Raw genomic sequence first — 16,349 nt, 5'->3', positions numbered from 1 at the left:
CGGGCCCCGACTCTCCACTGGGCCACCCCAGGGCCCCGAACCAGAGCCGCTATCGGTCCCCTGGAGCTGCAGCTGCCTCTGGGCCGGGGGGATCTGCCCTCCCCCCTTAGCCACCAGCCCCAGTAAATACCCCTCCGCCGAGCCGCATGTCTGAGTGTTACTGGGACCCCCGGGGCTGGCGCCCACAGGGCCTCGCGGCTGATGCACCGACAGTGCTGGCCGCGGTGCCGCGGGGGCTGCTGGCGCCCCAGGGCTCAGGGCAGAGTAACCCCAACAATTCCAGAGCTCTCGGAGTCTTTCCCCGGTCGCCGAGGGACAGGGAGACGTGTGATGGCTGATGACGTGAGCGCTTTGAGCGGGGGGGGGGGGCTCTCTCTTGCTATGGGTCTGTGCAGCCCCATGGGCATCCCAGTCTCTGCTGGGGGGTGTCTGTGCCTCCCCCCGTGTTTAGTCATTCTTGGAGGGGGAATCCACAGTGGGAAATACCCCATTAACCCTCCCGCAGCCAAGGCAGAGGCTCTGGGTTCAACGCCAGGCACTGGGAGGGGCTGGGTGAAAATGAGGGATTGCTCTTTGGAGCTGCTCCCCCACCGGTGCAGTCTCCCCTGTCCCTTCATCCCGGCAGGATCCCCATCCGATCGCCCACCTGGGGGGAGAGACCCTACACGCTGAATCCTGCAGGTGACGGCCGGCGAGCGAGAGCGAGGGGGGGGATCCCCAGAAGGAGGGTCTGGAGCGAGCGGAACCGTGTGGGATGGTGCCGGGACAATCCCAGGGGAACGCGGCTGGGAGCCCCGAGGGTCAGCACAGCGCAGACAGGCTGCACCGGTGCCAGGGGTGTGGGAGGAGCTTCCATCAGAGCACCCAGCTTACCAGACACCAGGCCGGCCACACGGGGGAGAGACCCCCCAAATCCCCCGACTGCGGGAAAGGCTTCGCCCTGGGCTCAGACATAACCAGACCAGCGTCGGTGCGTCCACACTGGAGTGCCCCTGTGTGTGCCCCGAGTGCGGGAAAGGCTTCGCTCACAGCTCCAACCTCATCTGGCACCAGAGCCGACCCACGGAGCAGGGACAGCTCAGTGATTTGAGCACTGGCCTGGTTAACCCAGGGGTGTGAGTTCAGTCCTTGCGGGGCCACTTAGGGATCTGGGGCAAAAATCTGTCTGGGGATTGGTCCTGCTTTGAGCAGGGGGTAGGATTAGATCCCTCCTCAGGTCCCTTCCTACCCTGAAATTCTATGAAACCCTACAAGTGCCCAGCCCGCGGGAAGCGCTTCCAGGTGAGCTCCCACCTAATCACCCACCAGTGCGTCCACACGGGCGAACGCCCCCACTGCTGCTCCGAGTGCAGGAAGGGTTTCAGCCGCAGCTCCCAGCTGGTCGAGCACCGCCGGACCCACACGGCCGAGCGCCCCTTCCACTGCCCCGTCTGCCGGAAAAGCTTGGGCCAGGTCTCAGCCCCGTTGGGGGTGGGGCCCCGGCTGGCATGAGTCGGCTGCAGCCCCGTTGGGGTCTGTGTGGATTCACACTGGCCGGGGATCTGGCTCCTCTGTCTGTCAGCCCAGCCGACTGGCCGATCTCTGCAGGCACAAGCCAGCTGGGCTGTAAATGCTGGTTACGGGGGCCGGGCTGGCCGGTGTCACGGTGGCTCACCAGCGTCTCAGCTGCACCGGGCCGGGCTGGCTCTGTACGCTCCGAGCTGTGACATTACTGAGTTTCTGTCCTTCGGTTGAGCTAGCCGTAACTGAAAAGCTGGAGGGAGAGGGGTGCAGATGGCCGGGCGTCTGACAGGCCCATTGGAAGGGAGCCGAGGTCGCAGTGGGCGCGTCATGTCATTCGCTCATTACACAGGAATAACCTGGGCCCCAAACACCCCTGTTAATTAACTGCACAGACACACGGCCCTGGCTGGGTTAATAGACTGTCAGGGTTGGAAGGGACCTCAGGAGGGATCTAGTCCAACCCCCTGCTCAAAGCAGGACCAATCCCCAGATTTTTTTTGCCCTAGATCTCTAAATGGCCCCCTTAAGGATTGAACTCACACCCCTGGGTTTCACTGAGCTCTCCCTCCTCCCGGCAGCTTCTAACGCGCAGGGCACGGTGGGCGCTTCCAGAGGCTCCAGGGCTGGTTAAAGGGATGCGGCCCTATTCCCAGTGACACGACATGGACTCGTCAGCTCTCAGCCCTCGAGGGCCTCTGTTAATTGCCGTTCTATTACCAAAGCGTCTCGGGAACCATGGCCCCCCGCGCCAGCGACTGGCCACACCCCGTGGAGGAGACAGTCGGGCCCTGAGGAGCTTACACTCTACGCAGCCGAAGCACAAGTTCTCCCCATTCACAGGTAGGGAGATGAGGCACAGAGAGATGAAGTAACTTGCCCAAGGTCAGCCGGCAGCTCAGTGGCAGAGTCAGGAATAGGACCCAGGCGTCCTGAGATACAGCGCAGTGTTTTCCCCACGCTACCTCCAGCACGTGGTTACCCCCCTAGGCCCAGCTCTGCGTTTCTCTAGCTCCTGGGTTCATTGGCCGTAGTGTCAGTCAGTAAAGCGCACAGCCGGGTCTCCTCTCGTTCAGGAAGGAAGGACGGGGCGCGGGGCAGGGCCTGGGGCGGGGTTGAAATGCAGCATCCGGAACCAGGCCCCGGCACTCAGGGGCTGTTTGGGGTTTTCCTGCTCCGAAGCAGGAGGAATAAAGCGGCTTCACGTTTCCTAGTCGCCCTGAGTCCTTTGCCGAGAGAACAGGCGTGTAAATGGGGCGACGGGTCCCCCCAGGAAACGCTCTTGACGGGCTAATCGGCGTCACCGTATAACCTGCTGGTTCTGCTCTGTGACCCGCGCAGGCCTGGAAGCTTTCGCCCCAAGGCTGAGTTACGGCTCCCTCCCCCGGGCGCTCCCTGCCTAACACGCCTAACGCCCCACTACGCCGGCTGAGTTACGGATCCGTCCCCCGGGCGCTCCCTGCGTAACACGCCCCGCTACGCCGGCTGGGGAGTTCTTCCTGATCCACGCGCAGGCCGGGCCTTGTGCACCCCCGCTGGGCTCCCCTATGGCCTCTGGGCTCCCCCAGCCCCTGCTGATCCCAGCCAGGCCGGAGCAGGGAGGCTAAAGGGGTGTAAACGCCTCTGTCTCTCCAAGGGCCGTACCCGGCCCCGTTCCCAGCGTGTCTGAGCCTCGCAGGCTCTGGTGCAGGGACACTCAGACTGCGGCTCGCACGCCCCGAGCGCCTGTTTAACGTGTCTCCTGCGGCCCTTTGCCGCGCCGGGTATTAAAACGCCCTGTGATTTAATTATTAATCTGTATCAGTTATTAACCCGTCAGGCTGCTCTGACTGTGTTCTTAACCAGGGACCTTCTCAACGTGCAAGTTACTAACTTGTTTGTTGTGAGAATAACACACACACACACACACACACAGAGCTCCCCCGTGACACTGCTTAACCATGAAGAGACTAGAGCGAATGAAACAAGGAATTCGGACCACGGCGTGTGGGTCAGGCCAGTCCGAGTGTCACTGCTCTAACATATGGATCCAGACCCCCGCACGGCCGGGCTCTCACCCCACGGCCCGGCGGGACCCAGAGGCTGGGGCCTGGCCCCCCTGTGAAGAAGGGTGGTGGGAATCGCAGGCGGGTGTCCCAGGCGAGCGCCCCGACCCCGGGGTACCCGGGTGCCCCGTCCAGCCCCATGTGGCCCCTCACGCAGGGAGCTGGGGGGGCTGCAGGACCGGGGGGGTCGAGGAGCAGCCGGAGCTGGGCGGGCGCGTTGCTTGGCCCTGGTCCTGCTGGTTCCCCCCAGACACGGTCTGTGATTCCGGGAGCCTCCCGGCCCCTCCGGGAGGTGGGAACGGCCCGGCAGAGGCGGGTCGGGGGGCGGGTCCATGTCCCCCCCCCATCCCGGGGCCTCTCCCCGCCCCGCCCCCCCGGGGGTTGGGCTTCCTGGGTCAGCGCTGCTGCTGCGTCCGCGCCCGGCCCCGCTGCTGCTCCCGGCCCGGGCGGGGGGAGCCCGGGGGCCGCGCTGGGCTGGAGCCGCCCCTGGGCCGGGCAGCGCCGAGCTCCGCCGGGGGAGGGAGCTGCTGCGCCGGGCCGGCAGGTGCGGGAGGGGACCGCGGGGGGGGGGCGGTGCGGGGCAGGAGGGGGATGGGGGGCTGGAAGGGGGGAGGGCAGGAGGGGATGGGGGCAGTGCGGGAGGGGCCGGGCGGGGGGGCGCAGACCCCCACCCAGCCATGGGGCAGGAGCAGCAGGCAGGGGGGGTTAGTAAGATCCGAACATCCCACAGCCCCCCCGCCCCTCCCAAAGCCCCCCCCCCATCCACCCACCGCCCTGGGTGTCTGTAGGGGACAGTGAGACCCCAGGAGCTGTGGTACCCCCCTTCCTGCCCCCTGGTCTGCCCCCCAGGTCCATCCCTCCTGCTATCCAGCCCCCTTCCTGCCCCCTGGTCAGCCCCCCAGGCCCATCCATCCCAGTACCCAGCCTCTTTCCTGCCCCCTGGGTCAGCCCCCCCCCCCAGGCCCATCCCTCCTGCTATCCAGCCCCCTTCCTGCCCCCTAGGTCTGCCCCCTGGGCCCATCCCTCCCCGTACCCAGCCCCTTTCCTGCCCCCCGGGTCAGCCCCCCCAGTATCCAGCCCCTTTCCTGCTCCCCGGGTCAGCCCCCCCCAGGCCCATCCCTCCTGCTATCCAGCCCCCTGGGCTCATCCCTCCCAGTATCCAGCCCTCTCCCCATGCCCTGGGTCAGACCGGTCGAGCTCTGTATCTCTCCGCCCCGTCCCCGCGCCCTGGACCAGCCCGAAAAGCGGCTGCGTTAGAATCCTGGACCCTTCCATGTAACAAACGTGGGGCTGCGTCCCCAGCCCTGATCTCGTCTGTTCCCGTCCCCCGAGCAGGATTTCTGATCCCTGGGCCGGACGCTCTCCCGGATGGAGCGAGGGGCAGAGCCGGGGGTCCCGGGTCCCCGGGGCGCTGAGGAGACCCCGAGAGACGCCCGCACAGGTGAGGAGTCGCTTAAACCGAGTCGGAAACCAGGGGCGAACCCCCCAATGTGGGTGGTCGTTATTACTATTTGCATTAGCAGAGCTTGTGGGCCGGGACCCCGCCGTGCCGGGCGCTGTACGAACCCCCAGAGGCTGCCCCACCCTGCAGAGCTCCCAGTCTGACTAGGCCGGACGGACACGAGGCGGGAGGAGAAACAGGCCCAGAGAGGGGACGCGGCTTGTACGGGGTCACCCAGCAGCAGGGCCGGGAACAGAGCCCGGAGCCAGGGGATGGCTGCTGGCTCAGGCTGCCTGTTCTCAGAGACCCTCCCTGCCAATGGCTCGGGTGTCCTGGCGCCTGGGGTTTGTTCGTGTGTCCGTCAGGCTAAATAGCTGCTTGGCTGCGCCGACGCAGGGCGGGAGGTTTCATTTCTGTACCTTGCCTGGGACCAGATTTCTCCCACCTCAGCTTCTCACTTTGTGCTGCTTTGAAGTTCACTTCAAAAGCACCAGGAGGCAGCGTTGTCTAGTGGATACAGCACTGGCCTGGGAGTCAGGAGAGCTGGGTTGGGCACTGGCCTGCTGGGTGACCTCGAACCAGTCATGTTCCCTCCCCGTGCCTCAGTTTCCCCGGTGTACAGATGGGGATAATGACCATGACCTGCTTTGTAGCCAGGGATTATTTTCTTTCTTAAAATCTGTGACAATTTAAGCCGGTGGGGGCCGCAGGGAGCTCCTGCCACCAGGTCGCTGCCTGGAAATGTGATGGCCACGTGCTGCAGGAAGGGAGACGTCTCTGGCTAGCCACATCCCTAGCTCCTACCCCGTCCGTCCGTCACCCCTAGATCCCAGTGTGTTTGTCTGTCTGTCTGTCCCCCGAGTGAATAGCTCCAAGTTCAGAGCCTCCCAGCAGGGACAAGGTGAAATTGACCTGATCTGGATCAGTCTCACAGCAGCCCTGAAACTGACCAGATTCTGGCCAATTTCCCTTTGCTGCTGCTGCTGGGGGAGCTCTGGGCAGCAGCCCGGGCACAGGCACTACCTGTCTGCAGCCTCAGGAAGGCAGCACAGCAGCTGTGAACCATCTCCCCCACCAGACGGGCTGGGAACGTCAGTGCATTGATTTTAAATGAGCGCTGAACCCTGCGGGGTTCCCGGCTCCGGTCTGTCCCTGGGGTGCGGATTCCCAGCCACAGGGGAACATTCTTCGCTTTGCCACCCCCCTTTCCGAGCCGAGACTGACCCGTCTCTGGGTTCTCTCCCAGCAGGCGAGGGGCTGGTGAGCGAGACCGAGGAGAATCCCGAACAGGACGGTCCGGAGCCAGCAGAACTGCCTGGGACGTTCCCGGGACGTTCCCCGAGTCCTCAGCGGGGAGCGGCCTGCGAGCGGCAGGATGACAGTGCCATGGCAGAGAGACTGGGTGAGTCCGCGCCGTACGGGGCGGATTTCACAGGCCCCCACGGGACCGTGGCCCAGCCCAGAGCCTCCCCGGGAGACAGACTCTTCACCTGCCCCGAGTGCGGGAAGGGCTTCGGGCAGAGCGCCCACCTCATCCGGCACCAGACGGTGCACACCGGCGAGCGGCCTTACAAGTGCCCCGAGTGCGGGAAGGGCTTCAGCCAGAGCTCGGACCTGACCACGCACCGGCGCGTCCACACGGGCGAGGAGCCCTACGCCTGCGCCGAGTGCGGCAAGCGCTTCGCCCAGAGCTCCAACCTGATCCGGCACCAGCGCACCCACACGGCCGAGACCCCCTACCGCTGCCCCGACTGCGGCAAGCGCTTCCGCCGCAGCTCCCACCTGGTCATGCACCAGCGCACCCACACCGGGGAGCGGCCCTACCGCTGCCCCGACTGCGGCAAGCGCTTCAGCCACAGCTCCCACCTGCACCGGCACCAGCGCATCCACACGGGCGAGCGCCCCTACAAGTGCCCCGACTGCGGCAAGAGCTTCGGCGTCAAGTCCACCCTGGTGACGCACCGGCGGGTGCACACGGCCGAGCGGCCCTACGCCTGCGCCGACTGCGGCCGGGCCTTCGCCCAGAGCTCCACCCTCAACCGGCACCGGCGCACGCACGCGGCCGAGCGGCCCTACCGCTGCCCCGACTGCGGCAAGAGCTTCATCCAGAGCTCCAACCTGGTCACCCACCTGATCCTGCACACGGGCGAGCGCCCCTTCCACTGCCCCCGCTGCCAGAAAACCTTCAGCCAGAGCTCCAACCTCAGCCGCCACCAGCGGACCCACGCGGGGCGCCGGGCCCGCCCATGCCCCGAGTGCGGGGAGAGCGTCCCGCGTGGCGCCGGCCTGTCCGCCCACCAGAGACGCCACGCGGGGCAGGAGACGCCCTCCCCGCCCTGCTAGGGCCGGCTGGTCCTCCTGGTACCCGCCCACCAGACACCATGCGGGGGAGGAGACCCCCTCGCCACCCTGCTAGGGCTGGCTGGTCCTCCTGGTACCCGCCCACCAGACACCACGCGGGGGAGGAGACCCCCTCGCCACCCTGCTAGGGCTGGCTGGTTCCCCAGTACCCGTGCACCAGAAATGCCACGTGGGAGAGGAGACCCCCTCGCCACCCTGCTAGGGCTGGCTGGTTCCCCAGTACCCACCCACCAGACGCCACATGGGGCAGGAGACCCCCTTGCCGCCCTGCCCAGCCAGAGTGAGGGGCGCGCTCCCCTATTCCCTCACACCTCTCCCAAGTATCCGTCCGCCCCATCCTTGCTAGCAGCTGATCAGACCCCTCCTCTGGCTCTGCCAAGCCCAGGCAGCCCCATCGGCTCCTCCTTGCTGCCGAGTTCCTGACCCACCTGATGTGGCAGGGGGAGAAGGAACCTGCCACCCGCCTCTGCGTCTGGCCCAGCTGGAGCCGTGTCCTGTAGGGCGCTACCCTCTCCCCTCGGTGCTGCCCAGGGCGCTGGGCGCTGGCTCGTGTGTGATGGGCTGTGCCGGGGTTTGGCCGGCAGGACGGAGAGCCAGCCCCCCTCGCTCTCATTTCCCCGGGTCTCCCCACGGAGCGTGCGCTGTGCACCCTGCCAGTGGTACCCGGAGCCCTTGTGGGGGGCTCCCTGCTGCCGGGGGGAGCTGGCCAGCACCGTCGCCCCCTTCCCGGCTGTGTTTATGAGGAGACGTTCCATTCTAGCTCCATGGATAAAAGGCCGATGACGCCGTCCCAGGATGGCCGAGGCCGCCCGACCGGGCCAGGAGTCCAGCCAGGTCTCTCCTGCCCATCCCTCTGCCTCATTTCTCCTCTCCCCCCTCCCCGGAGAGTTCAGTGCTGGACGGACCCTGCAAGTGATCAATAAACCAGGTAGCAAAGACCAGGAGTCGCTGCGTCGGGAAGCTCCGGGGTTTCCGTCGGCTGAGGGTGAGAGTCACGGACCGGGCGTGAGAGGCTGAGCCGGGTGTGTGTGTGTGGGGCGGGGGGACTGGGAGCCCCTGATCCCTGCAGTGGGGGGTGGGCAGGGAGCCTGGGAGGATGGCGGAACAGGGCTGGGGGCCGCGGGGTTTGTTTCTCAGACCCAGATGCCGGGGCTGTGAACACTCTGCGCTGGGGAGGGGTGGGAGGCAGCTGATGAGTTGGGCTGATGGCAGAGGGATGAAACAGGCGCCCTGGGGCGGGAGGGGGTGTCCCCCGATTGCTGGGACCCTGAGCAGGGCTGAGGTGTCCCCCCTAACTGGACCTGTAGCCGGGCCAGGCCTGTCACTGATGGGAAAGGAAGAAGGGGGGCCCAGCGCCCCAGCTGGTCCCTCCCGCCCAGGCAGAGACGGTCTGTCACCCCCCCGAGAGAGCTGGAGACTCTGGTGGGGTCAGAGCCTCTGCCGGGATTGGAAAGGCTGACGCCGCCTGTGCTGCTGGGGGGTGAGGGGTTCACGCAGCAGGGCCCAGTGGCTGCAGCGTGTGCAGTGCCGGGGGAGTGGGGCTAGCAGTGCTGGGGGGATGGAGCTAGCAGTGCCCGGGGGGAGGGGGGGCTAGCAGTGTTGTGGGGGGGAGGGGGCTAGCAGTGCCCAGCGGGGGGCTAGCAGTGTGTGTGTGGGGGGGCTAGCAGTGCCCGGGGGGGGGTAGCAGTGCCCAGCGGGGGGCTAGCAGTGCTGTGGGGGGGAGGGGGCTAGCAGTGCCCAGCGGGGGGCTAGCAGTGTGTGTTGGGGGGGGCTAGCAGTGCGGGATTGCAAAGGCCGGGGAGAGGCCCAGGACCAGCAGAGGGCTCGGCTCTGGTTCGGGGGTGTTCGCGGGCGGAAGTTTGGAAATGGCAGACGATAGTAACACGGCTCGGACCGGGTGTGTGGGGCTGCGGCCTGACCCGCCCGGCAAGGCGAGCCGCTGGGGAAGGCTGCGTGAGGAGGGAACGAGCGTCTCTCCTCCGGCTCACGGGCGTCCGAGCAAGGCCTCTAGCTGCAGAGGGTCGCAGGCACAGCACACGTCCATCGAGCCAGACAGGGCCACTGTGCTCATCTGTCTGACCCGGACAGCACAGCCCAGAGACCTGCCCCACGATCATGAACGGGGCGGATCTCGGGGGAAAGCAGCCAGTCGTGAGTTAAACACTGTGGGGGTGGAGAATCACCCCAGCCCTTGGTAAATTGTTCCAGTGGGTCGTTACCCTCAGTGGGAACAGCGTGCGCCTCCCTCGCAGTCGGACTTTGTCTAGCTATAAAGTGACATGCAGGAAAAGAAGAAACCTTCTCTCATCACAGGGAAACCAGCCCCGAGTGCAGTCAGAGCGCTCGGACACGGGCCTGAGGCCAGTGCGGAGTGTAAGATAGTCACACGTCCGGTGACTCTGCAGTTCAAACACCCACCACAGTTCAAGTCGGCGTGAAAGTTTTCTCAGGTTTATGCCCCGACTGAGACAGACGTGAGGTTTGGCAGTTAGAGGGGAGCTTTGCGCTCTCACGTAGTGTCACGTTACCAGGGAGAGATCTGAGCCGGTCTCCCTCTGGCAGTTCTCACTCACACCTGCAGAGACCGGATGGCTGCGGGGTGGGGGGGAGAAACCGGGCAGAGCAGAGCCAGTGACGTAACAAAGTTGCTGGTTCTCAGTAGCACTTCACATTAGGAGCTGATTTTAAATAAGACAACACAGAGCTGAACCACTAAACAAGGAATCACTACTGAGCTCTCCCAATACGCAGGGCAGCCCCCGGTTGCGAAATACCCAGCAGGACAATTGTGAGCCTACGGTTAGTTCTTTAAGCAACAGCAAAGTAGCTTCAGTAAGTTGGTCCGTTAGATCAGCCTTCTCCTACCGAACATGCAAATGTTATGTCTGTGCAATTACAGGGCTCTCCGGGTGAGAGACAACCACGGGGATTTAGGGCCAGCACTTTGTTACAGGGTGTTCCATTTACCCCTGGAACTCCGTCCAGATTCTTAGGAGATTTCAAATCTGAAGGGTATTTCAAGCCTCTATTCCCCACCCCTTTTAGTGTGATTTTGCTCGGCATTTCTTTGGAACCAGGATATTTTACTGGTATCTGTGGACGTTGTTAAGTTGAAGAATTTCTGTGGAAAGATCCAGAACAACGGTCTGGATTTCTGGGACACGAATCTGAACTACGAGGGAGGCCATGGTTCTCAAAAGAGAAGATTTGTGCTTTACAGCGATAAATTCTGGCTCCTGCAAAGCACAGAAATTCCCCGTGGAACCGTCGCAGTGAACACGGCCTGTGCAATCGTCCCGTGCTTTAGTGCACAGGGGGGTTCTCTCACCTTCCTTTGGTGTCCGGACTCTCCGGGCGCGATGCTGGGGATGGGGATTGATTATTGCAGTTTTACACAGTTGGGTTTGGCTTGTCAGACAAGCAGTTTCTTTCCTCAGGTTCTGTGTTTTTGGGACTTCAGACCTGTAAGGTCCCAAACCCAGGTTCTCGTCCATAAAGGACTTTTAGTTAAAAGAGACGCCCTCTCGGGAGGGCAGAGTTCCTGACCTTGGCTTACGTACGAGGGCTCTTCCCGAGTCGGGAGCGAGACGCCCGGGCGTGCCAGACCTCAGGGGCTTTAGATGAAGGCTGCTCTCAGGGGAAGAGAGTCGGGTCTCTTAGCGGGGAGATCCAACGAACTGGGATTTTGCAACCTTTTGTATATAGTTATTTTTCTGTTCAGTTGTATTGAGGGGCTGGCTCAGTTCCAAAAAACAGTCAATTTATTGTGTCAATCATCGGCCATTGGGCAGGCTCGGATTTTGGGTCAGATGCAGATTCAGTTGCAAATTGTAAATTTGTCCACTTGGCAGGTCAGAGTGTCACGGCATGTTTCTTACCCACCCAGCTGGCGTGCTGGATCCAGAAATATCCACCTTTCCAGGGCGCCCCGCCTCCCCTGGGAATTCCTTAGCGGCTTCTTCAGCGCTGTTAATTCAAATATACACTGACCGAGTCGTTCGGCTCAACTCTCTGTTGTTACTTCCTGTGCCATTTCAGCACAGAACGAAAGCTTCTGATGTAACGGGGTAATTATTTCCTGGGAGGTTTGCTTAATTGCAGAGTTTCAAGGTTTGCTCTTTGTTCTGCTTGTTCTTAACTTTAATTCGAGGAGAGGTCATTCCATCCGTCTCTTAAGAATAAGAAGTTTTCCCCAATTTGATTCTAACTTTAAACAATTTGTAGGTTTATTATCGAAACAGTCTCCTAATTCCCAGTAACTAAAATAATTTGGCTATCCCAGGCATTACCCTAAATAACTTAAAAACATTAGTAAAATAAGCAAAAATTGTATTTCTAACTCATAATGTTTAATATCACATAATTAAAATAACAATTCCTGTATAGATCATTTCTAGATCAGTAGAATGTAAAGATACATTTCTACATTAACTCTCCTACCAATACCAAACACTATTTCGAAGCTAACAAAAAATAATAATTACAAACACAAATGTAGGTATATGTATTCAGGCAAATTGTAGGATTTTGTTACAAAAAAAGAATTGAGAGTTGTTACCTTGAGAATTAAATTCTAATTCAAACCTGGGAACCTTGGTGTGAACTTGGACGTTAATTCACATCTTGGCTTACATCTCAGAGTGTTTCCATTACAAGAACGGCACCAGGGTCTGGTTTAGTGTAGAGACGAGAGATCTGCCCAGCAGGAAGGGAATCTGGTGTAATAGCTGTGACCTCATCCCTCCTGGACCGTGGTGCCTTGTACAGCCGAGTCTTAGCTACTAGGACTGTGTTTAACACTATGGCCTTTGTTTGTAAACTTCCATGCAGCTTTTCCGAGAGCGATGAACATGTTTGGTTTAAACAAAAACCTGACTGGAGCCCATGGTCGAATTACATCTTATGCCCGATTCGGTCGATGTTTTAGCCCAGGATCGTGGCTTCCGCGTAGGAGCTGTCCCGGCACAAGGGAGGGGTGGGGGAGTAGCTGACTCTCTCGAATGCTGGAGCGTGGGGGTGTCCGGCTGCTATCTCGTCTCACTGCTCTATGCCGGCTTCAGAGAGAAGTGACTCAGTCCCTGGCTCCAGGGGCTCGGGCTCTGGCTCAGGAAGGAGGAGGGGAAAGGCAGCTAGTCTTTAGGACAGTGCAGGTTCAGGGAAAGGTGATTCTGCCCTTTAGCCTGATCTGGGCCTGGTTTCGCGCCAGCTGTTCCATTAGACCTGTTCAGGGGTGAGATTTAACCCTCTGGGCCCGACAAGGAGAAAACCCGGCTGTTAGCTGGCTCTGGGCCGGGCGAGGGGAGTGGTTCGGGGGGGGCTGGAACCCAGACACTGGTGGGCCGGGGTGCCCATGGGAATCAGTGCACGGCCCCACGGAGGAGGGCTGGGGGGATCCTTACCAGGGGGATGAGCTGTGGGAGCGGGGCAGGAGGTGGCCCGTGGAGAAGCCTCCCCAGAGAGGCCAGGGGCTGCAGGGGCACAGACAGGCTCCCTGGCTCAGAGGGGCCTGGGAACCCGGAGCTGGGGGGAGCTGGGAACCCCAAGAGGAAGGGTCTAGGCCGGGAGGGCCAACAGAGGCTATTTCATAGACTCGCACACGGCGCCCCGGGAAGGGGAACGTTGCGCTGAGTACAAGGCAGCGAACGCGTTACTGGGGGAACTGGCACGGGACTGAGGGCAAGGTGCCGGCAGGGCTGCACTGTGCCACAAGGGGGCATGGCCCTGCCACAGGCCCATCTACCCCGGTATCCCGTCTCTGCCAGTGGCCAGTGCCAGCTGCTCCAGGTGTAGGGTGCCCCCTAGTGGACAATTGTGGAATAACCTGTTTCTAGGGGTCAGTTTTTTAAAAACCACTCGGCGTTGGATGCTCTCCTTAGCCACAGGAGCGTCCAGTCCTGCTAAGCTCTTAGTGTCGGCTGCATCCTGTGGCAGTGAGTTCCACAGGCCAGTTGTGCATGGCATTGAAACAATAGCCTTTCCCTGGTGTTTTATGGCCTGCTCTCAGTGACTCTTGATAACCTAGTGCGACCTCCCGGTGGTTCTGGGTTTGGGACACAAATGCCCAGAACCGGACCCCTGACTGAGTTACTCCTTGTAACCCCTTGAGCTTCATCCTTAACATGCCCTGGAGTTCTCCCGTTTGCCACCCCCCCACACACACGACAGATCCTTCACCCGGCGTTAACTCCATGGCTGAATTGCTTCTGCCTGGCACCAGGAGTCAGTGATGAGCCCAGGATGGGTGGAACCCAGGTCCAGGCAAGCCACTGACATGGCTTCGTAGCTGTGTGTTTCTGGCACAGGAACTTAGCCCAAAGGTGGGTGGGGAATAGGATCCGGCCCTAACCTCAGGAGACTCCGGTTCTATTCTCAGCCCTGCCACTGGGTGAACGTGGACACGGCATTTGCCATCTCTGTGCCTCAGTGTCCCCTGCTGCATCACTGTGCTGTCTGTGTAGATTGCCAGCTCCTTGGGGCAGGGCGTGTCTGTCCAGCGCCTGGCACCGGGGCCCTGGGCTGTGACTGGCTGGCAGGCACTATTGTAATGCACAGGATGGAGGTTTCTGCAAACAGCGACGTGATCTCCAGAGCCCGTCTGCTAGTTACAGATGAGATGTTTGTACCCTGGAAATAAAGGCTTGTTTCATCGCTATGGCTACTTGTTATATAAACGCCTCAACTCCGGGGCCCAGTCCTGCAGCCCCTGGTCGGTTCTCAGCCCCTCCACAGGGCTTGTCATCCACAGAGCTCCAAGCTCTTCACAGAGGTGGGTATTGTCATCCTCCTCCTACAGAGGGGAAACTGAGGCACGGAGCAGGGACAGGACTAGCCCAGCTCCCTGGTGCAGAGAGCGTCTCTCAGAGCTGTGTAAAGGCTACTTAATTTTAACCCCCTTCCCTAGCTGGATGGCCCAGAGCCCAGCAGCTCTGCCCCCCGAATTCACTGACCGCCCCGCTGGGCTGCCCTCCACACACGGTGACCAGACTGGGGGTGTCTCTGTCCCTGCTGGAGCGACGTCTCCCCTCAGCCAGTCCCTGCCGGTGGGGGGAGTTCCCCTGTCATGCAGCTTAGTCTGTTCTCCGGGCACTTTGGGGCTGGGGGAGGCGGGATTCTCACCGTCCCAGTGAACATGAAACCAGAGAGTGCAGAGCTCAGGGAGCTGCTCCTGGGGGTCTCCTCCCCGTGAGGGTCTGGGGAGCTTCGTCCCACGGCACTGACGGTGGATCGGGCGCAGTGGGGCGGGATGGGAGATTGGGGGTGATGAACGGGCCAAGTGCCCTGCTGAATGGGACCGTCGGGGGAGTCACTTACCCGGAGAGACTGGGAGTGAGTCCAGGGCGGAGACCCCAGCACCTCTCCACCGGGCTGCGGGGTCTGGGACAAGGGGGGATCCCGTCACGGGTGCAGGCTGCCTGAAATGGGGGTGCTGGGTGGCAGGGGACCCTCCCTGTAGGCTAAGGCTCCCCCGGTATTGCAGGACACAGGCCTGCGGATTCCTGCTGGGTAACATCGAAGGCTACGCGAGCTCCGAGGGCCGGAGGATGCCGGGGGGTTACTGTGAATGGGGCAGAGCGACCCCTGGAGCCAGGCTGGGGTTTGTACCCCGAGCTCAGATCTGGTTCACCCTGAGGCAGGGACGGGAGCCGGCCGGGTACAGCTGGGCCCAGACCCGCCTTTCCCCCAAGGTCTGGGGGGTTGGATGGGGGGGTGTCGGTGCAGGCTGGTGCCCCCCCGGGTGGGTTCCAGACCCTCTCGCCCTCCAGCACAGGCCCGGCCAGGAGAGCCGGGCGGCCGGCAGCACCGGGGGGGGGGAGGGGGTCCCACAGCACATGACGGGGCGGCTACAGCCCCAACCCCCCCGCTGGGCTGGGGGTGAGGAGAGCGAACCCCCCCCCATGCCAATGGAGCAAGGCTGAGCCTGGAGTGGGTCTGTGAGGGGCTCAGGAAACACCTGGCGGATGTGTGGGGGTGGGGAAGCTGCAGTGGAGAGGTGGGGGGGGCAGGAACTGAGGGGGGCCAGGAACCGAGGGGACACTCACCCCCCCCACTCTGCCTCCAGCCTGCCCCTCCTCCCACCCCTGCCCCTGTGATCCTCTGGGCCCCTCACTCTGGGTCGCTGTGTGGGGTGAGGCCGGGGGGTGGTTGCTGGCTGGGGTACGAGGGGGCGTTTGGAGGGAGGGGATGAGCCCGGCTCATGGGCGATGGGGACTGACCCGTAATGGGGGAGGGGATTCTGGGATCCCCCTCACCCCCCTGCTCCCGGAGCCGGGCGCCCCTCTGGGGCTGGGCCTTGGGGTGACTGTCGCTGGAGAAAGACGCGCTCAGGTAGGGGGCCTGGGATGGGGGATCGTGGACCGGCTGGGCCCTGCCACCCAGGTGGGCAGCATCCAGACCCCAGCGCTGTGAGACTGGCTGAGCCAGAGCCCCCGGGGGCAGCTGCTGCCGGGCCAGACCCAGACACTGGGGGCCAGAGGCTGTTCCCCTCCCCTCCTGGCTCTCAGCCCCCCCGCCCCGCTCTGACCCACCAGCCCCCACTCCCATCCCAGAGCTGGGGAGAGAACCCAGGAGTCCTGGCTCCCAGCCCCCCCTGCTCTAACCCCACCAGCCCCCACCCCCCTCCCAGAGCTGGGGAGAGAACCCAGGAGTCCTGCCTCCCAGCCCCACCTGCTCTAACCCACCAGCCCCCACTCCCCTCCCAGAGCCTGGGAGAGAACCCAGGAGTCCTGGCTCCCAGCCCCTCCCCGGCTCTAACCATTACACCTCCCTGCCCAGCCAGGTGTTTACCCTATGGGGGGAGGTGCCACCCTCTGGGACACTTTCACTTTCCGTCTCCAGCTGGCAGACGGGCTCTGCTGGGTCCCAGGGGATGGGGCAGCCGCTCCCTCGTGGGGCTTTCTCGGCTGGCCCAGCCCTTCCTGGGGCAAAGTCCCGGGGACGAGGCCAGGGGCAGGGTGCGCCCGGAGAGTCGCTCTGCTCGGGAGCCCAGTGGGGAGCATCCCGGC

The 16,349-nt window shown here is 62.6% G+C and overlaps 1 protein-coding gene across 1 annotated transcript in view; it reads left to right on the top strand.

Moving 5' to 3' along the window:
* Positions 1–8,379, top strand: part of LOC123345793 (endothelial zinc finger protein induced by tumor necrosis factor alpha-like) — a 1,203,704-nt gene extending 1,195,325 nt beyond the window's left edge. Inside the window, exons 4-6 of the mRNA XM_044982842.1 lie at positions 1,309–1,452; positions 2,226–2,343; positions 6,236–8,379. Of these exons, the coding sequence (XP_044838777.1) occupies positions 1,309–1,452; positions 2,226–2,343; positions 6,236–7,329 (1,356 nt within the window). The 3' untranslated portion in view covers positions 7,330–8,379. The remainder of the gene's footprint in view (positions 1–1,308; positions 1,453–2,225; positions 2,344–6,235) is intronic.
* Positions 8,380–16,349: the final 7,970 nt, after the last annotated feature.

This window comes from Mauremys mutica, chromosome 12, assembly GCF_020497125.1.
Source record: "Mauremys mutica isolate MM-2020 ecotype Southern chromosome 12, ASM2049712v1, whole genome shotgun sequence".
NCBI lineage: Eukaryota > Metazoa > Chordata > Testudines > Geoemydidae > Mauremys > Mauremys mutica.
The sequence above is the reverse complement of the archived record's forward strand: the minus strand, read 5'-3'. Positions and strand labels throughout refer to the sequence as shown.